Genomic DNA, 24,820 nt, shown 5'->3' on the forward strand with positions numbered 1-24,820 from the left:
GTACCAGCGAGATCCTTCGTCGAGTTTTAAGGCAACACAAGATCAAATGCATTCTTACCTCTAAAGACACCCTAAGAAGCACTTTGTCTAAACCAAAAGACAAAATAAACCTGGAAGAGCAAAACAATGTTGTTTACGAAATCCCGTGTAAAGATTGTGATGCAGTGTATATAGGCGAAACAAAAAGAAAATTTAAGCAATGAGTACAAGAACATATGCGCGCAGTGAGAAACGGAGATGTGAAGAAAAACGAAATTGCGGACCACAGCTGGAGCAGAAGTCATCAGTTTAATTGGGATGAGAAGAAAATCATTGACAGAGAATCCAGAACAACGGCCAGGAAGATTAAAGAAACCATCAACAGTGTAGAATGTAACAAACACATAAACAGCATCTCGTATCAACTTCCTGAGATTTGGTTACCAGCCCTACAGAAGAAGTAGTTACCTACATCCAGGTCCGAAAATGTTAATTACAGTAATTAACTGTAATTATCAGCTCGTTTCTGATTGGTTAATTTTTATGAATTTCGACCCTCTGCAATTATATAAATACATGCGCAACATCATTTTACTTTGCCCGATGATGGGAGAAGGATCTCCCGAAACGTCGCCTACTAAACTATCATGTTCAAGAAATGATAAACTTTCCACAGTAATATATATTTCTTGTGCACAACTTAGTTCACAGTACTTTTTAGGCTGCACTTAAAAATTTTTGTGTTTGCCGTCCCCCTACCGGATCAATAATATAGCGCTGGATGGAAAAAGTTTTTGACATCCTCGTCCCCAGGGTTTGTTGCCTATGCCAGGGCCGCTAGCGTTTACTTGACAGAAAAAACAAGACACTGGTACAGGCTGCTTTTCATAACATTTAATGATTTTCTCCCTGTTACAGTTTTTGCAGCTAGTAAAATCAATTTAATTGAGTCGTTCACACATGGCGGGACGATGTCTTTTGGTTCTTTATGTTTTAACAACGCTTGACTTTAAAAAGGTTTATTTAAACCAATTTATTATTTGTTCACCATGGAACTATATTCTATGGTGATTAAAACTTCTAAGAAGCATTATTTATCAATTATCAACAAAATGTGGTAACGTGTGATTAGATAAAGCTGATTTTGTTGGGATATACTGATACAAGACAACCTGTTTATAGCTGCTATTTTACAAGTCAAAATGTGTAAGTCTTAGATTGTGGCATGTAGCTAGTTATATGTTCAATAAGAAAACAAAACTAAAGCTAGCTTGGATAGCTGGCTAGCTAAGTATAAAATATGTTTTCAATGTCTTATAAATGTTAGCTGAATAAATTTTTATAAGCAACCCAGTTGAAAATATTAGGTTTAAATTAGGGTCAAAATTAACATAATGCTTAGCAATCATATTAGTCCTTATATTTACGCTACGATATGATCCCTTCCCTTCCCTCAGCTATCAACTTTCCTAGTTGAACTATGGTTTCCTAGAAGCAATATATAGCAAAATAATTTGATTCGAAGGGTCAAGGTCTGGTTCACATTTCCCAAATTGTGTTGGTAAAATAAAGGTGCTAGGTGCAAAAAACAATTAGCTGAGAAACTTGTCTTCAGAAAAGCCTTAGCAATTTAATGCTTGACCCAAGAGATAGATTATTCTACTATCACTTAAATGTGTTATATATTTTATAGCATCAGCCATTCAATAATTACGTAGCACTCAAAGAAGACCTTCATTAGGTCTAATTTGGTACACTAAAATAACTAAAAATATCTGACATACATAAAAACTAAATTATCGCAACAACTAATATGATCATACCCTCACCCCTCAGGTATGTAATTATTGAATGGCCCCTCTAGCTACATAATTTTTTCTTTGGTTCATATGTTTTCAGCTTTAAATCCTTTTTGTTGTGTTTTCGGACACAAATTTTGTTTTTAAACATGACATTTTTTTAACTATGACTGGTGTGGCTAAATTTTGCACAAGTGTGACGTTTCTGCTTGCTAGCTATACATGACAGACCAACATAATTTTAAACTTGTTAAGCGGTCACATCAGTTGTTTATAATAATTGGAAGACGCATTTAGCCGGTCTGACTAAAACTATACTTTTGGAAGAGCACTTGATTTTTCAAGTGGAAAAATGAATAAAAAATAAGATTTTTTTTATTTAGTAATGCCTCATTATGCCTGCCTATATATATGGTTGCAAGATTAGCTAGCTAGCTACATGTTATGTTTCATCTAGCTAAACTGCCAAAGTCATGTTTTTAAAGAGGAACCTTATTATCATTCAAAATGTCAACAATGGAAATAACATATTTCATAAAAATATTTACAGTTTAGCTCACCCATTCTAATCAATCTTTTTGAACATTTTCCATAATCTTTTGTTTTTGTATCAAAATCCGCTATCTTTATAACAAAATGTTGTATATATTATGACGCGCGAATAAATTATCTATGTAAGATGTAAGCCAATCACATTACAGAACTCACCAGCCTGTACTAGGGGTAATTTCGCCACCCGCCTTGATGTCAAAAAGGCAAAAACTCCTGGGGACGAGGTTGGTTTTTTGAGTTACAGTTAAAAAAAATCAACTTAATTAGTTGTTTTACGAACGAAGTCAATACTAGCTTACAGTCGGTCCACGAAATAAAAATAATTTTATCGAGAATGTATGGTGGGAACAACAAAAAAATAATAAAAAAGAACGAAGGAGGGTGTCACGACAACCATTTTTGTTCTATGTATTTTCGCATAATGCACATAGTTTATATTTTTTAGGAAAAATTTTGAAGGAAAAATAACAATTTGTGTCGCTTGGTTCTCACCTGGCACTAAAGAGCACTAAAGAGCGATAGAAATTGAGCACTAAAGAGCACTGGAAAATGAGCGTCTGTTTTAGAGTGATTCACACTATAAGAGAAAAATACTTAATATAAAAACTCCTTTGAGCATGGAACGTAGAATAAAATCACAATTCACACTCTATTTCGTCATTTGGAAATCATGTTCTGTACAAAATACTTCTGTAGGAATGTTGGCACCTTTGATCTCAGAAGAAAACAATGAAATGATCACTAGAATCCTAGTACTGTTATCAAAAGCCTTAGTGCTCGTTAGTGCTAGAAAAACAGCACTAATGAGCAACAATGAGCACTAAGGAGCGTTGAAACAGATTCTAAGCTATAAAAAAATAAGAGATATCGCTTGTTAGTGCTCTTTAGTGTCAGGTGAGAACCAAGCTTAAAAAAATGTAACTAGTTCTCAAGGTGAAAAGATAAAAATACTTGCATGCTTAAAAACGTGTTTTTGAAAGTTACGCAGCAAGAATCATTCTTGTGTTTTTGAAAGTACAACAAGTTATTCTTCTCCACTTATTTCTCAAGTGTTAAAGAAAAACAGAAAAGTTATTGTGATAAAAAAGTTTAATGTTCTTTTAATGCTTTTTGTGCAGTCTTATAAGAACAACTAAATTTAAGTGCAAAATCTTTTTACGAACTATAGATTAGTAGACAATATTTAAAGTCTTTCGCGACACTAAAATTATTTATTTAATTATTTATTTATACAGAGGATGGTGTTACAACAAGCGTATTCTACCTTGTTTTTTATTATTTTTATTAAACAGTATCGATTATAAGTCCTCCAGTAATAAATTTAAGCTAGTGTAAGAATAAAGATATATAATAATCACAACGAAGGATGGTGTTACGACAATAATCTGTCTTTTTTCACTTGTTTTATAACTATTTTAGCGAAAGTAGCTAATTTCTGTTATAAATAACATAAAAATTTAAACTTCTGTTTAACCACGAAACTATTTTTGTGATTACAAAATTAGCGCATCGCGCATTTTAGTTTTATCACAACAAGTTACCACAAACAAAGAATCAACTTCAAGACATTTTTGATTTCTCTTTTCCCTTTTAAAAAGATTTTTTAAACTTTATTTAACATGTTTTTTTTTTGGTATTACATCACAAGAACATTCGTCCAAAAGCTGTAGGTACAGGAGACCTAACCTCCCCCATGTTTGGGTTGTATTTAACTTGCATGGGTGCACACTCTTTTGGCAGTATTCTCTGTGACAATGAAGGTCGGACTGACTTGTGGCATAGTTCCAAATGGTCTTCCATTTTTCGTTTGAGTCTTAGGGGCCAGGGGCCAACTTTAATGTTCTTATGCTCTTTATAATAACACCAACCATTTTTTATCGCAGGCTTCATAAACTTTGTGTTTTTAGTAGCGCTTAGTTAGTACATTCTCTCAAAATATAAGACAACTAGTTATTTAAACCAGTGGAATAACACACTAATTCTTTTTTTAAACTTATTGTGCTTCTTATAGCACAAAGGTTTGTTGATAATTTCATTAAGAAGGGTGAAAAAACGTTTTAAACAAAAATCCCTGGAGGAATCCACTCAAGAACATTAGACAACAATAACAACAATGTTAATTGCCTGTGACTTTACCGGTATAACAATTGAAAAGAAAGCATTCATCACGGTAAAATTACATTAGCATGCAATGACATTCTTAACTAATAAAATCATTTTGTTTTATCAAATTATTTTTTTTTAGCCAATTATAATCGTAAACAAAACGTTTATAAAATACAGAACAGTTTTATAGGGGATGTATTACAGACACCTTTAAAAAAATTGCAAAGAATTTATTCCGCTTTGCCTGTTACAGACAGACACAGTCTCTGTATTATTATATAGATTATATTGTAGATAGACATGGTTTGAAAATAAAATAAAATAAAATCTTGACCGACCTGGTCGATCCTTAAACCCTCACCTAGGTGACGGCAAACATAAATATTTTTAAGTCCAGCCTTATTTCCTCTATCTGATATTAAAGCAGCATTGAAACAAATAGTCCCAGAACTGAGTGTCTGGCTTTTGGTTAAAGAGAATTTTCTAACAATATTAATATATCCCCTGCATATATTTTTAAAGAATTACCTCGGCAATGGTGGTTAGCAGCGTAGAACAAATCTCTTGAAAAACATCCTGAATATCTTCCTCAAAGGTGGTGATATCCAAATTACTATAAACCTTGATAAAATTTAGTTCTTGTTCTTTGTGCTAGAAAATAAGAAAAAGGTAATGCACAATCTATTGTTGTGTTTTGAAGTAAAAACCATAAGTTAAAGGGAAATTATTATTGAAATCTTTCCGCCACTAGTTAACCAGTTAATTTATAAGAGAATGTTTAACACCAATATTAAAAAAACCTAATATAACATGTGGCTATTGTGTGGTAATACAAGAAAAGGAATAAATCTTCTACAGCCACAACATTCATATTCTTATATTTCGCTATAACTCACACTTTTAGTTGCCAACCAAATAATTATTTTTTTATTCTTCATTCTGCATAGTCCACTTAAAGGAAAGAAATTATTGCACAAGAAGAGATTGCAGAATTTGGTCAAAATTTGCAGTCTTTTCTTCTGCAATTTCTAGCCAGGAGTAGCAATTTGCAATCTTTTCTTCCGCAATTCCTAGAAAAATTACACAATTCGCAATATCGTCTTCCGCCATTCCAATATTATAAAATAAAATTTGCTATCTAATTTTGTCGATTTCCAAGAAAAAGAAGAGTTTTTTGATGTTATTGTTTTGCTATATGAAGGAAACCCCTTAATTATTTGCATTGAAAGAAATTTGCAAAGGAAAAAATTAAAAGATAAGACAAATAAAATTTAACAAGCAATTTCGGTGAAAAATTCATGCATTATTGCTTCAATTCGCAATTTTAAATTCTGCAATTTCTCGATACAATATCAGATTCACAATTTCAATTCTGCAGGTTCATGATTGTGTTCAATTTGCAATGAAAAGTTACTTTACAAAAATTACCACTGAAAATAATGGTTCATACTTACAATTTGAGCAATTTTTTCTCTTAGAAGTGTAAACATGTCCTTTCTGAATTTCCCACTGCTTTCAACATCAGCAAATTTAAGGACAAGGAATCTTTCAATAAGCTACAGAAAATATAAAAAAGAATTAAATGTTGCTTTGCAAAAGAAATACAAAAGCAAAAAATGGGTTTAAAATTGTACTATGTAGGCATTGCAGTCGCAGCACATTTATGGAGCTTTCATCTTTTAAATTAATGACAGCAACATTTTGCAGTCACAGCTTTTTAAACACATCTGACGAGGATTTTTTAATTTTGTATACAATAAATTACTCACACAACAGGGATCAGTACAAGGTTACAATAACTTTGTGCACACTAAAAACTCATAACTTTTGTGTTAATGTTTTTCTTCCTAGAAACCATTCTTGATCTTCACTAAATATTTCTATGGATCTATTTTTAGATTGACTGGCAAAAGCTGAAATTTTAAACCTTTAGTTTTTCCATTACATTTTTTCCATTGTTTATATCAAAATTCAATATTCTAAAGATCTCTTATAATAATACGGAGCTTCTGTCTGTGACTTTTGCAAAGTCGATAAAATTTCTTTGATAAAGTCTATAAAACATCGTCTATAAATTTGTTCTGTAGATTATTAAACTTTGACGTTAGAGCAATATTGACGTCAAAGAAAGTATATTAAGATTAGTGAAGCCATTGCATTGCACTTTTAAATTTAAGGCTAAATAACTTGGAAACGGGTGAAAATAACTGACGTCATCTCCTGCGTGGGTAACTAGGGACTACCTGGGACCAATTTGGGTAAGTTTCCCAAACCTGGGTCCACGAATCCGTTTCGGAATGGGCGGGTTGATGACGTCATGAAAAAACCTTCAAACCCTAATATCTCTGCAACCATTTATCAAAAGTACATGATCCTATACATTTTCTTGATCAGCGTTTCAAGATCTATACGATGAACGCAACGGGTATACAAATTTCTAAAATAAAATTGGGGCCATTGCTGACGTCAGCAAACTTTTAAAACCCTTACATTTCATTAATCGCTCATCAAAACCACACAATTATATACATTTTCTTGATCAGCTGTGTAAGCTCTACACATTGGAGGAAACATGAAAACAAGTTTCTCAATTTATTTATTGTGTATTTGCACTGCTGACATCAGCAAATAATCTAAAACAACCTATTTTTCCATTGTCGTTCTGCCTAAGTGGATTACTCCACGGGCCCTATCGACTAGTATATAATAATAAATTGAAAGACGTTTTTTTATTCTTTTAAAAATATTTTCGCAAAGCAACTTTTTGCCAATTCCTAGACGTGACAATGCTGATGGGTTCTTCTTTTTCATGTCTATAAATTAAATAATAGCATGGACACATTTGTTTTTGTAAAGAAACAATATGATCGTTTCACACAGGTATTATCTTGTCTGGAAATAAACAATAGCAGTTGCTGGTCAATTTAGATAATAGTCTTTAAAAGTGACAAATGACCAAAAATTACATTTCGGGTCGACTTACACAGGGGGTTGTCTTATACAGGTAGTCATATTACAACAGGATTAACTGTATAAAAGTCGTTTCAAAAGAAATCATGGTAATTATGCAAGGAAAATTCATCGGGTTTTTCTCGTTACGTAATATTTGTGTGCCGTTATACAGCACACTAGTTCCACTCCTAACGTTATAACACGTGCAACAACTCCCATCCATCTCACAAGTCGATTAACCATCAGACCTGTAACAAGTTAAAGAGAAAGATGTCAAAATCATGTTCAAAATCACAAAGTCATGCAAAGAGAATATTCTGTAGCGCCAAAGAGAGGATAGTTCATCAGCAACAAGCACCACCACCAGACCAGAAACTTACAAAATTTAATGATAAGTATAATACAGATTTCTTGCACACCGACAGTGAGTTTGAACTTAAAAGTAACTATAACCCCTCGATACCATTAGTTAAAGGTAGACCAAAGAAAAACATTTTATTCTGGAAAAACATCAGAACCAACGAAACTATACAAAACGTAATTTCGGAAGGTTATAAAATTCCTTTTCTTACATCAGCTATAACTTTGCATATTTTTAAAACAATAAATTAGCTTTTGAAAACAAATTATTTGTGAATAAGCCAGTAAACGAGCTCCTGAATACAGAAAGAATAAAAATGTTGTGAAACGGTGATAATCCGCACATTGTAAATCCAAGTTCAGTAGCAGTACATAATAATAAAAAACGCCTAATTCTGGATCTCAGATATGTAAAAAGCATGTTTACAAAGATAAGATAAAATTTGATGATTAGAAAGTTATGAAAGACTACCTAATACCCAACAACTTTCTTTTTAAATTCGATATCACTCAAGGTTATCACTATATCGATATTTACCCTGACTTCAGAAATATCTTGGTTTTTCTTGGTTCTATGAAGGAAAACTCTGCCATCTTGTATATTTAGTTCTTTCGTTTGGACTCACATCTGCTCCATTTATTTTTAAAACAGTGATTAGTTATCTAGTAAAGTTCTGGAGGTTTAATAGCATACAAATAACAGTTTATCTCAATGATCGATTGGGTTTATCAGATTCTTCATTAGATGCAACACGTCATTCCAATTTTGTACAACATTAATTAACTGTGGCTTCAAAACAAACAGCAAAAAAATCAGTGTGGACTCCTTCGCATAAACATTCAGTGGTTAGGTACACAAGTTGATCTCCAAAGATGCTGCTTTTCTATTCCCTGTGACAAAATTATTTCAGCTCAGAATTTCATTCATTTTATTCTCACAAAATTACCATACATGTTAGCAAGATTATTAGCTCAATTTTGTGGCAAAATACTCTCTTAAAAATTTGTCTTGGGAGATATTGTACAATTAAAACAAGATATTTTTACAAACTAATTCATTAAGAGTAAGTTGGGACAGAAAATTAAATTTGAAATACAAAAATTGCGTCATAAAAGAACTTTTATTTTGGAGAGATACTTTAAAATACCTTAACAACAAAAGTTTTATGCAATATCAAATTCCTATGATGAGCGCTTATTTTGACACCAGTAATTAGAGCTCATGCGTGCATAAACAACATTAAGTACGAATCGAAAAAATGTTTGACCTGGGGAGAATTATTTGCAGTCACTTATGCCCTTATATCTTTTAAATCACGTTTTTTGGAACACATAACTTCGCTGTTTCAATTATTGCAAAGTCTGGACCAACAAAGAGCCTAAAAATATGTGTGCATAGAAAACAATATAGAATTTGATATATATATGTACTTGTGCTGATTATTTGAGTAGATTAGTTAATTACGACGATTCGCAAACTACAAATACCTTGTTTACACAGCTAAACAGTTTTTGGGGACGCTTTACAATCGATAGATTCGCCAGTAACTTAACACTCATTTACAAAAATTTAACCCAAAATACAGTTGTCCTAGTACCTCACAGGTAAACGCACTCTCAATATCATGGATTGGGAAATAACTATTTAGTTCCCCCAATCCATTTGATTACGAAAACTATCCAACATATGTCATTCTCACAATGTAAAGTACCTCATTGGCCTTCGGCAGCTTTTTGGCCCCTGCTAGTGGATCATTATAATAAATTTCAACAAGTTGAAGGAAAAGCCCGTCCGCCCACCCATCCCTTATAAAAAGTGGTAAAAAAAAAAAAAATTGCCTTACTTAAAGGTAGTTCTATATGGCTTCTTTTCGAAAAATAGGTAAATGAAACCAATCTCATTTGGCTACAAGGTACCGAAGAATTTTTATCATGGAAAAGGAAAGTCTCTAAGTGAAAACATCCACTTCAAATTAGTAGAAAAAAAGGCAAATACCTTGTGATTCTTGTTGCTTCTCTTATATTATGTAATATTTTTGATGACATAAAAATTGTAACTATTCTGGAAGAGTGTAATAAAGACGTGATATTAAAATGAAAATAATGCTGACTGTTAGCTGAGTCAAAGTTGTAGCTTAGTAGAGAAGCCACGGAGAGGATAGGTTAAAATTCGATATTGTTAACACTGATCTTATCAGAGAAGCTATTGGGCATATTGCTGAAGACAATTAGGTCAGTTATACTTTAGATTTGTATTTTTACACTTATGTATTTACGTATTTACGAACTTGTACAACTATGATAATTAGGACGACTACACTACTCATAACTAAGAAGACTACGCTACTTAATACTGCGTTTTTATTATCACCTACGGATTTTAGAAAATAAATAAGGTTAATTTCAGTTAAGCAAAGCGAATTAGAAAATAAGGTAAGTTATGACATGCTATTTTTTGTATCTTTAATACTGTATATGGATAAGGGAACTTTCAGACAGGAAAGAAGTAACTTCCAATAGGTAATACTGTGTTCACTACTACAACATGCTTTTCCCACACTTCCAACAACCAATACTCAGGAAATAATATTCAAAGGTAAGAAATATGTCAAAAGCAAAATAATGGTAATAATACTGTCTTTTCCAGGAGTTTATACATTTTTATTATATACATTTTTAAATTTATACATTTTTAATTTTTTTTAATTTGCTTTTTAGGACAGGCTTCTCATTTTGAGGCACACGATCGCGTTCCTACGCCCTATCACGTACGTGAATGACTTGAAGTACGGGACCAATTGCGTACCTGTGTTGACAGATTACTTCCTACTTATTAAAAATAGCCCTATTTCAAAAACAACCTGCTTGCTGTTTTATCAATGTGCGATGGGCTCTTTATCTTGCTACATCCACATGTTGCGATGATACCAATGTTTAGCTTAACGATACCAATGTTTAGCTTAAGGCTACCATGTTGGACTGAACGATAGACCCTGCCAAATCCGCTCCTGAGTACAATAAATTTTAGGAGTATTTTTGTTGTTCCTTCCATTGTTAGTAGTTTTCTTCTCTTTTGACCTTTCACTCAGCATTTTTAGGGAGTTACAAACCAGATGTTATCAGAACCCGCACCTTTGTATAACCCACATTGTGTTAAGAAAAAATTCAGCGTAGTTTTACTTACCCTAATCATTTTGTAAACATGTGCGTGTGGTTGCTTTTTTCATGTGTTTTTTAGTTGTGTCATTATTTTTTTTATACTGAACACAAGTGGGGGATGTTTAAACTCGTGAACCCCAAACACGAGAACCGAGTGTCTGAACTAGCGACTCTCTCAGTCTCATCACGGATTGTTTGTAACAGTGATGTATGGAACATTCTGTTCAATGTTTATATAATTTTGTTATCCATTTATATCTCAGCCATCACATTGTGCATGATAAAATAAATTGCAGCAATGGGGAGGAGATAGTTGCATGTCTCTTATTAATTATATTTTTAATTTATTTTTCATATTTTCAATGGTCACCTGTTGCTTGAAAGTAGCGAAGATAAAAAAGAAAATTATCATTTATACATTTAATTTTAACATTTTTCAATACTTTTAACAGGAATTAATAATGAAGTCCTGGGCACTAGATTGTGAAATACATGTCAATAACACCTAACAATGATACCTGTTATAATGCTCTATTACCAAAAGCAAATCATTCAATGTGCTCAATGTGATCACAAAGATATAAACAGATTAGAATTCCATTAAACACAAAAGAAAAAAAACTTGCTTGCTAGCACCAGTAAATGTACAAACTTTGAAATTTCGCAATAAATGAAATAAAAAATAAAACTTATCATATAACCCGCACCACATTATAACCCGCACTAACAGTGGAAGTCGTGAGAATCAACATATAAACTGCCGGTTATATACCGGAAAATACGGTAAACAGGCCCAAGGAACAATGTTGATAAACAAATAAATTGCTATTTTAAAATCGCGTACCTGGAGCAAATTAGGTTAGCTACGTAATCGGGTAACGTCATCAACTAGCGTACGTGATTTATCACGTAAGCACATATTTCCAAAATGAGAAGCCTTGAAAATATATTGAAAAAAAAAAAAAGCTGTGCAGTGAATATTTTACACACAGAGACAAAATACAGCTATTATTATAGAGATATGATATTCAAATTTTTATCTTTGACTTTTAGAGATAAGGAAAAGAAGTTAAAAATTGAACATAAATTTGAATTGCACTTTATACGAACCGTTAGTTCCTTTTCAATGACTCTATTATCGACGCTTTTCCAACAACTTTTATGTATCATACAATCATTTACCACTTTTCCAACCTTTAATAATTTTGAGTTTATCTGTTTAGATAGCATTTCCATCATTTTGTTGTGTTGTTCATCATTTGGATTTATCACATTTGACAGTGAAGCATAGCCAGCGTTTGTAGCTTCAATAAGCTCAGTGTAGAAAGGTTCATTGTCAGCAATGGTTGGTATTTTTTCAGGTAATTGAATTAGCAAATCAAATAGAGTATCCAATAATACAGGCCTGTGTACATAAAAGGCAGAATTTATTACAAGTTTATCGAAGCAAAAAAAAATTGTCCAACAAAATCCACAGTTTTGCTGAAAGTTTTGAATTTATGTTTTGAATTTAATCTCTTTATTTTCAGTGTCTAAATTCTACATTTATCTCATATAAACGTTTTTATTTAAAATCACATCTGTAACAGCAGCAAAACGATTGTAAAGGCATTTAATGAATAACTTTTCATCAAAGATTTGTGATGTTATAACAATGGTAAAAAGTCTTATTTAAAATTATAATAATTGCTTGTGTTTCACTTTCTTCTAAAAAGGCACCTATTACTAACTTTAATTCCTACTTGTACAAATTTGGTTTTTTGTGTAAAAAATATGTTCTTTTTATAACACTTAAAATTTGTCTTCCCAAATTCAAAACATTGGGTCGAAATCTTCTCTATTAAAACTTGGTTTAACCAAGCAGTGTCCACAATTTTTATAACAAATTGACATGCACGGACAAAACCATTGCTTAATTTCAGTTGTTCATTGACATATTTAAATGAGACTTCTTTGCTATCAATGAAACCATTATTACCGGATTTCTTTAACTATACTGGTTGTGATGGCTTTGTATAACTTTTAGGTCTTCTCTTAGCATTGACAAAATAATGTAAAACATTTTATCAGCACTATGTTGTATTGTTAAAATTAATTAATAATTTATAAATTAAGCAATATTTTAGTTAACTATTTTTAAATCAATTTTCATAGTTTGGAATTTTCCTTACCAACTCTATAAAACAACACTTATGCTTTGACGATTACAACGATTGATGCAGGAAAGTCAGTGAGTAAAGCCATTACAGTGCACTTATAAGGACAAATAACTTATAATGAGTAGAAATACTTAGAAATAGAACTTCATCTCTGGCGCAGGTAACTAGGGATCACTTTAGAACAAAACAGGACCAATTTCCTAAAGCTGGGTCAACCTGCAGGCTCTAGAACAGACGATTTAATAATGTCATGAAAAAACCTTTAAACTCCAATCTCTGTTCAATCATTTGTCAAAATCACATGATCCCATACATTTTTACATTAAAAAAAAATTGTGTCAGGTCAAAATTAAAATGACGGATCTTTTTCATTGTTCTCCTACCTGAGTGGATTTTTTTTTGCAAAAGCAATTTTTTGCTTATTATATATATTTTTATAAAATTTATGCTGACTCAGATAAAATCATTTTAATATATCTTAAGGTCTATATTTTAGAAAAGTAGTAAAGAAAATATGTACAAATAAAAGACACAGTTGTTTGGACGGCTAAAGAGACCCTGAAAACATGTTAAGCAGGTTTAAACAATTCATTTTAAGTCCTTACAAAACATAATATACCAACCTTTCACGTGTAGACAGGTCTTGACTTGTTTCAAACTTTTCCTTCAATTGGTAGATGGTTGAAGTGAGATATCCTACCTATAAAATAAAGTGTAGAAAATAAGAAATGATTTATGTAGAAATATAAATATTAACTTCCTATTTTACAAAAAGAGCTAAAAAAGAGTGGTGAAATTTGTGGTACCCTTCACAACCCTTTATTTTTTTTAATCACATGGAAACCTTTTGTGAGAAAAGACCATGTTGATTCAAATTTTACATAAGAGGAGTATCGAAGCTACTCACAATGCAAGTGATTGCAATTTGGTGAATGCACATCGTGACTTCAAAATTCACACTGTCATATGTTGGTTTTTGCTTCATATCACTGCATATATCTTTATAATATATTGCGTGGCTGAAGAAGCGTACATTTAGTAGACCGCGGGCATATAATGCATTTTATTTTTATATGGGGAAATTTTTCTAAGCTCTTCTTCTTGGGTGTTTTTGTCTCCATTATTCAAAATAATTTCGGTATGTCCCTTTCTATTTGTCTCGTATAACGAAGACACAAAATTGTTAATCGAGCTAATATTTGATTGACTCGTTTAATACTTATACTTGTTAAGAATAACCAGTACAAAATACTTTTAATCGAGCATGCATTGTTGTGTTTGTCTCATTTTAATGCTCATGCTTGTGGGGGAAAAGCGAAAGTGCTCTTCCAAAAGATTTTAATGACATTAGAAAAACATTAGTATTGTGGCTGTTGTGGCTTATTTCGGAGATTAAACATTGTCAGACATCAATTATTAAAAAGGCAGTTAAATCCTAACCTCCTTCATGTAGCTGGGTTTTTAAAAGTAAAAAAAGAAAGCAAGATATGCTGGGCAATCAATGTAAGTTAGCCTAATACTGTTTCTAACCCCCTTGCACAGATAAAAAATTTGAGTTTACAAAAGGAAATTCCTCAGATCTATCAAAATGAGGCCTGGCGAAGTTGTGCCACCGTTGCGAGGAAAATAAAAATGAGCATATCATGGGTCCGGAAAAAATATGAAGCAGCGGTTATTCACGGAAATTTGCTTCGCTTACCCAAACATTGTTTTTTCGTAAGATCGATAGAAGAGACTTACATCATAAGTGAGTTTAAACGCTTCACGGTGACGTGAATGTAATTTATTTATGGGTGGCGAAATTTTATATATCACATACACTTACTCACTAGATTTAAATTCCTCATTGGTCTTTAACTTTATCGAAATAAAAGTTTTGTTAAGTTTGGTGTATTAGATGTTTTGCCGAATTTAATTTACTTTATTGTCAAAAATTTTGTGGAAAGAAAATCTTTGTTGTTTTGTGTTTTTTAATCTTCGAAAATTCATGAAATGAAATTCAACGTAATGTGAAGTTATTTTGGCAAACTGCAAAAATTAATTCCACGAAAATACCAAAAATTAATTCCACAAAAATACAAAGATTTTGGGAGTTTTGGAATGGCGAAATTTTCTTTCTGTAAAAATTTTTGGTAATAAAGTAGTGACTTATATATAGCTACAGATAAACCAGAAAGGAAGTCGATAAGCCAAAGATGGCCATATATATTATAGAGAGTTAGCGCAACATAAATAAAACTCTTAGTTTTTTCCCACGCTTTCTAATCTATATACTCATAGTGTTTCTTGGAATGTTTTTTCAGGCTTTTATTGGTAAATATTACTTGATTATATTACTTAGCTATGTTCCTGAAGTGTAAACCCTCCAAAAAATGCCTGCACTTTCTAGGGCACATGTGACTTATTGGAACCCTCAATGAAACTACCTCATATGTATCATTATCACAACAGTTTGATAACTGGTGTTTTAAATTTTGTGGAGATTATCTTTGGTTCCCTTAAATTTGGCATGATTTAATTTTTAATCAATTTTTTTTAATTTTTATTCACACAAAAATTGTTGTTGGAATTTTAAAAAAACAAAAATTACTTCGCCACAATGGGTGTTGATTTTTTACAAATGAGTGTTGATATTTTTGTTTACAGAGAAATTACTATATATTTAGGTGTGTAAAAAAAGAATCTTCTCCTTACATTTTAGAGGCACCAGCTCTTGATATATACCTAGTTATATATAGTTTCAGCATTTTCATATTAACATTTCATACAAACATTCTTCTAAATAGTATTTCCAAGGATGTATCCATTGTATTAACTATGTGTTTGTGTATATTCTTTAGCATTATGTATCTTGCATTCAAATTTCCAAAAAAATTTTTTAAATATATACTCAGAAACATTATAATGGTTATTTATTTCATATTGATTAAAAAACAATGGTACAATTCAGTTTTATTCAACATCTGTGCTCCAATGATTTTTTAACCTTGACATGATGAGAAATTCAAGCCCCTTGTTGTACACTGGTTTGCTGGATAATAAGAAGAATATTGTTTAAGATTATTCCTGTTTTTTATCAAAAAATGTTTGTACATTTTCTTCAGTTTTAATCCTTTGAATTAAATATTTGTGTATAGTAGGACATATTGCACTTTGTGTTTTGCTTGTTAATAATTTCCTGTACACAAAATTCATTTGAAAATGGGGCGCATTAGTGATAACTATGGCTAATTATAGCAATATTTTGGTCAAAATGGTTGCGCCCAGCTTTCTTCAGTTTTTCGGTTGGACGCATCTAATTTTGAAATCACAAATAAAACGGAAACATGCTGCCAAGGCTTTTTTAGTTTGGTAATGATGGTGTCAAGTTTGTAGGTCTTTTTTTTCCATTTTCCCTTTTAAATAATGTATCCATAGGAATATTAATTTTCTGTATGTTTTCACATGTTAGGGTGAATATAAGATTTTGGCTGCAAATGCTGATTAAGAAAACATGAAAGCCAGCGAGCTGGCTAGCCTCATTTATTTCTATTCTTTTAAAGTTATTATTCAGTTTGGTATACTATTATTTGTATTTGGTTATCTAGCTAGCTGTTTATCTACCTCTGACTAGAAAATAAAAGTAGGCAAATGCAGTTGGACTCATACAACAAAATTCTTAATAATTCTTATGCTAAATGCAGTTAGATAGCTACAATTTTTATTACTGTTATGAAAACGTAAGTTGCGAAATAAAATTGCTAAGGAGTTTTTTTAACTGCACAGGATAATGACATTCAGTTTCCTAAATTTTTTTCAAATCAAAGTGTTTTTGAAAAATGGTATTCCGCCTATACTGATGTGTCACACCGTTTACCTGTAAAGCGTTCAGCCTGATGTTAACAAAGCTGTTTGCTGGGTTCTTAGTTAAGCCAAAGTTGTGATAAAGTTTTTTTTGCGAAGGATAATACGCGTATACATACGTGTGACATGGTTAACCGGTACTGGGGGTTTGACCCAGTGTCATGATTGACTTTATAACTTTCATGGTAACTTTTCCTGAATAATAAAGCAATGTTATATAATTGTTTTTGATATGATATAGATTTACGTATTTCTGGTTGAAAACTAAATTAGGATTATTTCAATTTGGACTTAAATGTCTTTTAAAGCTAACGTGGTTTTGTCTATATAAAATTAAAAATAGTTGAACACGGAAAAAATATTTTGGTAATACAATTTTATTTTAGAATACAAGTTTTACTAAAATTTTATTTTGACATTAATTTTGACTATAATGCTTTTATTTTTATTTCATTTGTGCAATAATTATTGCATAAATCGATTTCTGTTCTCACTTTCTCACCTGTTGAGTTGTGAAGGTTGTTCAAAGTACAGGTCTGAAAACGTTTTTTTTCGATTTTGCTCTAATAAAAAGCACAGGGTCTATCAGTCAAAGGCTGTGGAGTGACATTTCTAGTATGTACTATGTTTCTAGTATGTTCCTAGTCTATAAATGATTAAAAATCAAGCAAAATTCATAAAAAAAATCTATTTACTAATTTCAAACAGAAGGTCACGGTGTCATAATTTGAGATTCCTTTGATATTATAACCATTGTGTGAAAATATGTGTGAATAGTTAACTTAAAACGATTATATAGTTCAAATATGCATAAAATTTACCTCCTCCTTTTTAAAACTATTCGATTTCACATAAATAAGCATCATTCTTATGATCAAACGATTCCCAAACAATCCACTACTCATTGCAATAGGATAGTGCCTTCCTTTCATTTTATAAACAAGTGACCTTTGCAAAAGTTTATCCACTTTCAAGCTTGCTCTGATACAATTAAGCATGTTAAAGGTTTCGCTAAAAATAAAATATGAAAATAGGGTGCAAAAAAAAATGGTTAGTAAAATATGTTTTCCAAAAAAGCATATAAACATCAGTTTAACGGAACACTACAAAACATAAAACAAAATAAATGAAACCCTTTGTCAAGCTTTATTCACTCATAAATTATTTAAATAATAATACAGAAAGTGTGTGTTGTGACAGGTAAAGTGGATGTGTTCATTTTTTCTTTGAAGTCACTGAAAAATGCAAGTCTTAAACTATCAGGCCAAATAACTTGGAAACGATCACTACCAAACCCATTTTTATTAAATAGCGCCACCGTCAATGTTCTCACGTTAACGGGTAATCATTTTTATTAACAGTCAATGTTTTCTGTTGCCTGTTAACTTTTTTTGTTAACTGATAACAAATTTAATTGACCGTCGATTTAAAAGATTGTCCGTTAATAAAAATTATTGATGGTCAATCAGAATAATTAACGATTAATTAAATACGTTGTCTGCCAATTTTAAACATTGCCAGTCAATTTAAATTCTAAATTTTGTGAAATGTACTGAAACTTCGTATTGATTAATTCTTTCGTATCCTTTTATTTTTAATACAACTTTTTCGTATTATCCAAATTATAAAGTTTGTATAAAGTTCGTATCATTTCAAAGAAGTCCGTATGTAGCGCGTATCGTTTCAAAGAAGTTTGTACGAGGAGTTGGTCATACAAATTTCATTTATTATAATTGGACTATTATTTCAAGTTCGTTTCCTTATATGAAATTCGTTTATTTTTTTGGACTTATTATCTAAGGTATTTATATTCAAATATCTTTCAACAATGACAAAATTCGCTTATTACGCGTTTTATTATAAAAACAAAGTTCATTGTGCTATCATCACTGCATCTTATTATAAAAAAAACTAAACTTTTTTTCGTTAGATAATTAATAAGTTTAAATAATATTGCTTGCGGTGGATTTAAATAAAACTTTAATTCTTCAAAAACTGTGTTTACATAAGGCACGCAGTTAATATTTTTTTTGTTGTGAAGGAATAATAATTGGACTCACTAAAAACAACGTTTGGACAAATTTGTTCTCTTGTTTCAAAATATAAAAATAACTAGCTGTCAAGGTGAAAAGATAAAAATACATTTATGCTCAAAAACCTGTTTTTAAAAGTTATGCAGCAAAAATTTTCTTGTTTTGTTTCAACACTCAAGTTATATTCTTCTCCCACTTAAAATTATAAAAAACAGGAAAACTATTTTTATAAAAAAACATAGTGTTTTTTTAATGTTTTTTGCGCAGTTTTATAAGAATATTTAGATAGATAGCTCCCTCACAAAGTCGAATGAATTTAACTTTGTGAGGGGGCTTTTGAGCGATAGCCAATCAGATCACTTGAAAATAAAATGATTTGCAGCTTTAAAAAACAAATTGACATTTGAACTAAATGGAAATCACACAAGCGATAAAATCGATGTCCTTAAATCTTTGTCACATTTAGCAAAAGTAGTTGAATTTCCGCGCCCGAAGGCGTAGGAAATTCTTTAAAACCGTCGTTTTTTTCTTTCGGAGCATTTTTTGAGAAAAAATCGACCCTGGGATTTCACGTTCCTCCGAGAGGAGGATAGTATTGGTATAACTGACTAACTAACTAACCCTGTCTCAAATGGTCAATTGCAACGTCACAGATTTAAACTTCGTACCCATGCTCCCTAAGTACTGGGAAGTCATCTAAATGACGTTTCAGGCCAAAATTGGTATTTGTTTTCTACAAAATTTGGCTCAGTTAACAAAAAAAGTATGCTGAACATAATGGTGACATTATAATTTTGATTTTTGTCACCTAAATGTCATTTTAGGCCAAAATTAGTCCAAAAATTAAAACTACTTTATTTTCTACAAAATTTGGCTCAGTTAACAAAAAAAGTATGCTGAACATAATGGTGACATTATAATTTTGATTTTTGTCACCTAAATGTCATTTTAGGCCAAAATTGGTCCAAAAATTAAAACTACTTCATTTTCGGCCAAACTTAACACAATTAACAAATAAAGTATGCCGAACATGATGGTGACATCAAAATTTTGTTTTTTTGCCACCTTAAATGTCATTTTAAGCCGAAATTGGTCCAAAAATTAAAACTACTTTATTTTCAACAAAATTTGGCACAGTTAACAAATAAAGTATGCTGAACATGATGGTGACATCAAAATTTTGATTTCTTGTTACGTAAATGTCATTTTAGGCCAAAATTGGTCCAAAAATTAAAACTACTTTATTTTCGACAAAAATTAGCACAGTTAATACAAAAAGTATGCTGAAAATGATGGTCACATCAAAATTTTGATTTTTTGTCAACTAAATGACGTTTGACCATAAACGTTTCAATCGTAAGACTTTCAACCATGAATATGATAGGCTGTATTTTTTGTTAGCAATTTCTTTTAAAATGTGAGTTTATTATGACACGTTTCGTTTTGTTTGCGTTTGCTGTAATATAATGTCACTTGTGTGCTTTATCTTCAGAGTTTCATGCACCAAACCTCTTCGAATGTTTGGCACGATAACACAACGAATTAGCAGGTTGTCATCAAATATTTTGGTAGCGAGCGGAAATTCTTAGAGCCCCCAGGGCTTCTTGTTATTTTTTGTATATGTCATAAAAAATTTAAAATTGTGTAAGTTTTTTTTAGTTATGTACAATTACGATGGTACTTTTGAAGTTCGTTTCAAGATCGTATAGCAATTTCCTTTTTTCAAAGTTCGTATCATTCTCTTCGTATAATAAAAAAACTTTATTTAATATTTTAAAAAAGTTTATATTTTTTTATTTTAAAGCACTTTGTATGACATTCGTATAAACGAAGTATTTTGTTGCATTCGTATATAATGATACAAAAAAACATACAAATCTTTTCAGACAATATTGATATTGGCAGTAACAAGATTTATTAACCGTCAATAATTTTTAAACTCTGTTAATTAAATTTGTTTACGGTTAATACTTGCGTGAAAGATTTGCAAGTTATAAATTAACCGTTAACAAGAAACATTAACGGTTAGCAGTACTTAAATATGGTTAATTTATTTCATTGTCAGTGAATTTATTTAGTTGACGGTCAATTTTTTTAGTTGACAATCAATTTATTTTGTTGACGGTGATGCTATTTAATAAAAGGGTGTTAAAAGGGTGTTGGATAGTGGAAGTAGTGACATCAGTCATTTTTTACAGCATGGGTAACTAGGGACTACCTGGGACCAATTTGAGTAAATTTTCCAAACCTGGGTCCCCTAATCCAGTTCAGAATGAATGGGTTTAATGGCATCATCAAAAAACTTTTAAACCCCAATATCTTGCAACCATTTGTCAAAGATACATGATCCTATACATATTCTTCATCAGTGTTTAAAGATCTATACGATGAAGGCAATATGTATACAAATTTCTGAAAATTTTTTTCGGGTTTTGATGGGTCATTGCTGACGTCAGCGAAATTTTTAAACTCTCATATATTCTATGGGGTTCATCATATGCACATGATCATATAGATTTTCTAGATCAGTGTAAGCTCTACCCAGTAAAGGCAACGTGAAAACAAGGTTCTAAATTATTTTGTTTTTATGGTTTGGTGACGTCATTAAAATTCAAAAACCGCTTCTTTTTATTTCTATCCTGCCTCAGTGGATTTTTCCACAGGCCTTATCTACTAGCCTATAATAATACAAAACTTCTGTGTGTCTGTATTGTTCCTGACTTTTACAAAGAGAATGTTTTTTGTCTCGTTTGTTTACAGACAAATTAGTGTCAATTACTGAATTAGTGAAGCCATTCCATTGCACTTTTATGAACTACCCTTTATCCAAAACTAGGTCAACCAACCTGTTTCGGAAATGACAGGTTGATGACAAAAAATCTCATTGTTCATCAAAAGGACATGATCCTATACATTTTTTTGAATACCGTGTTAAGTTCTTTAGAATGAAAGTAACTGTGAACCAAACTTTTAAAATAACATTTTGGTACATTCGCAGGTCTTTGAAGAGTTCAAAATTTTTAAACATAAATATCTTCTTAACTGTTGGTTGAAAGGACATGATCCCAAAATATTAATTTGATCAGAGTTTTAAGCTCTATACAATGGAATTAACTGTAAATTTAATCTCAAAAAAATTTTTGAACATACATCACAACATCATTAAAATTTCTATAGTATTTCAATTTATATATTACGTCAAAATCACATGGATCTTTTCCAGTGTTTTTCTGCCTAAGTGGATTTTTCTGCAGGCCTCATTGACTAGTCTCTATTATAATAGCTGTATTCTATCTGTTTGTGCTGCTATACGAAAAAGATTTCATTTTTTCCCGCTTTCAGTGCAACTGTGAGTTAATCAATAAATAAACCATTCAGAAAGCCTTAAAATTATGTTGCCTGCAATTTTCTATTGTTAAAATATATTTTCCCGCGTTTATTATTACACTAGTCGATAAAGCCAGTGGAAAAATCCTGAGGCAGGACGTCAGCAACCCATCCACAATAAAAAAAAATTACAACCTTGTTTTCACGATGCCTCTATTGTGTAGAGCTTAAACTGCTGGTCAAGAAAATGTAAGTGATCATGTGCTTTTAATGAGTGGTTAACGAGATAAGGGTTTAAAAATTTTGCTGACGTCAGCAATGGCCGTCAAAACCAAAAATTTTTTTTTTAGAACTTGTATACCTGTTGCCTTCATTGTATAGATCTTGAAACGCTGATCAAGAACTTTTGACAAACGGTTGCAGAGATATTAGGGTTTAAAGGCTTTTTTATGACGTCATCAACCTGTCCATTCTGAAACGGATTTGGGGACCCAGGTTTCGGAAAATTATCCAAATTGGTCCTGGGTGGTCCCTAGTTACCAACATGGTGAAAAATCATTGATGTCACCACCTCGTCTCAAGTTATTTGGCCTCAAAGTTTTAGGTGCACTGTAATGGCTTCATTAAGTTAATATAGGATATTGACGTTAAAGTAGTGTTATTGACGTTGCGCCGTAATGTCAGAAAATTTAACATTTCAGACATACCTTTTTCAGCGACATCAAAGGAAAAAGAACACATCCACTTTGCCAGTTACAGACACAAGGAACTGGCCTATTATTATATAGATAGGCACTTTCAACTTTTTGTACGATCCGGAAAATGACAAAAAAAGAAGTCTAAGATGATGGAAAAAACCAAGATATATAACATTCAATGTTCTATAACGTTTGATTGCCTTTTATTTAAATAAAATAGTACTAATTTCATTCTACTATGTTGTGTTTGTGTACAATATGCAGCTTTGTTGAAATTTTTAACCATCGCCTCAGATCACGTGACTTTTAATAGATTCCAGTCAGCATAATGAGACCCTTATTATCACTTATTATCTTTAAAACAAAAGCTGACGTATCCAGATTTTTTTTAAAAGAAAGTGTGTAAAATTGAAATTAAGATTTTTCCCTCATCTGAAGCTAATAGTTAATACAGGTTTGAGCTAAGTTTTGATACATAATTATATTTCTCTATTTATTTCATATCATAGATATGATACGCAAGAAAACTGGTTAATAAAAAATGTTATTCATTTGCAAAAAAATCTAAAAAATGCAAAAAATTGGTAACTAATGCAAACAAAAACCTAATTTTTTGGATATTTCTTTATTCTGGTTTGAAATTTGTTAAAAATAATTGCAATACATTGCATACAAAATAGCCTTGCATGGAGAATTTATTCTGCTTAAATATACTGAAATAAAAAATGATACAAAACTACAAAAGCACAAAAAAAAAGTTGTTTATCCTGCAGCAAGAAGTGTTATATGTCTAGAAAATAGACATTTTAGTCAGTTTATTTTATGCAGGGTTTATTTTTTTCAATTAGTTAAAAAAAATCTTTTGTTCAACATGTCTAAGAGAAGCACAACAGAGACATAATATCATTATTGGTAACAATTGAAGTTGCAAATATTGATCATAGATATCAATTTTGAGAAAAGGAGTGCTTTTAGTACCTAGAAGATTTGCAATGTTTCTTCACTCTTTTTTGAGATTTGTGCTTCCTTGTTCCTTTTATGAAGTAGTATTACAAGGTTGTGTTTAATCACCACTTTTTTTCTGGTTCTTAACCAGTAAAATATAACATGCAAAGAAAATAAACATGATTATTACATTAGAACAAGTAAGGTTTACACACTTAATATTTCTTTCATAACAAAAACAATAAAAACAGAAATGAGTAATACTTTATAAACAAATGTCCAACTTACTTTAAAAACTTGTCATTAAGGTTAATTTCTTTAATGCAGTCTAAACCACATGTTTCTCCATTAGTATTGTCAACAGTCATATTTTTCTCCAAAGGCTCACCATCACTATTACATTTCTCTGACAGGAAATGAATCAAAAGTAACGGATAACACCAAGAATGTGCATATGACATGCTTGCATTACTTCGCAGAGCTTTCTTCAAAAAAACACGTAAACCATTTAGAATCATCCTAAAGTTAAAAACGATTAGAGTAAACAACTGTTCCTTTAGTTGATATTTGATTTTTTAAGCCCATACATTTTATGTAAAGTTTGGCAATAGCATAAAAATTTTGGTTTCTGTTATCAGTATAAACGTGTTATTACTCCTTTGGTTCTAATTATCAGAAGAATTGTTAATGAGAGTTTTAGTGCTTTAGTTACAGGACAAGTGGAGGGATAAAATTAATTACATCAAAGAAGATTCAAAACAAAGATGTTTGCTGAAATAACATGGGGAGAGGCTGAACTAACAACATGGCACACTAAAATTGTACTTCTTATCCTTAACCTATAAGACAGTTTTGATGCATTGTTAGATTTCCCCCATCAGGATAGAAAAACAAACAGTCAATTGGAC

The 24,820-nt window shown here is 31.3% G+C and overlaps 1 protein-coding gene across 5 annotated transcripts in view; it reads right to left on the bottom strand.

Moving 5' to 3' along the window:
* Nucleotides 1–24,820, bottom strand: part of LOC130613201 (E3 ubiquitin-protein ligase rnf213-alpha-like) — a 188,388-nt gene that overhangs the window by 71,713 nt on the left and 91,855 nt on the right. For all 5 annotated transcript variants that reach the window (XM_057434530.1, XM_057434532.1, XM_057434533.1 and 2 more), the window contains 6 exons: nt 24,201–24,431; nt 17,731–17,920; nt 13,690–13,766; nt 12,018–12,312; nt 5,891–5,992; nt 4,965–5,087 (listed from right to left, as the gene is read on the bottom strand). In XM_057434530.1, the coding sequence (XP_057290513.1) occupies nt 4,965–5,087; nt 5,891–5,992; nt 12,018–12,312; nt 13,690–13,766; nt 17,731–17,920; nt 24,201–24,431 (1,018 nt within the window). The remainder of the gene's footprint in view (nt 1–4,964; nt 5,088–5,890; nt 5,993–12,017; nt 12,313–13,689; nt 13,767–17,730; nt 17,921–24,200; nt 24,432–24,820) is intronic.

The sequence above is a fragment of the Hydractinia symbiolongicarpus genome, chromosome 10, assembly GCF_029227915.1.
Source record: "Hydractinia symbiolongicarpus strain clone_291-10 chromosome 10, HSymV2.1, whole genome shotgun sequence".
In the NCBI taxonomy this organism is placed as follows: Eukaryota; Metazoa; Cnidaria; class Hydrozoa; order Anthoathecata; family Hydractiniidae; genus Hydractinia; species Hydractinia symbiolongicarpus.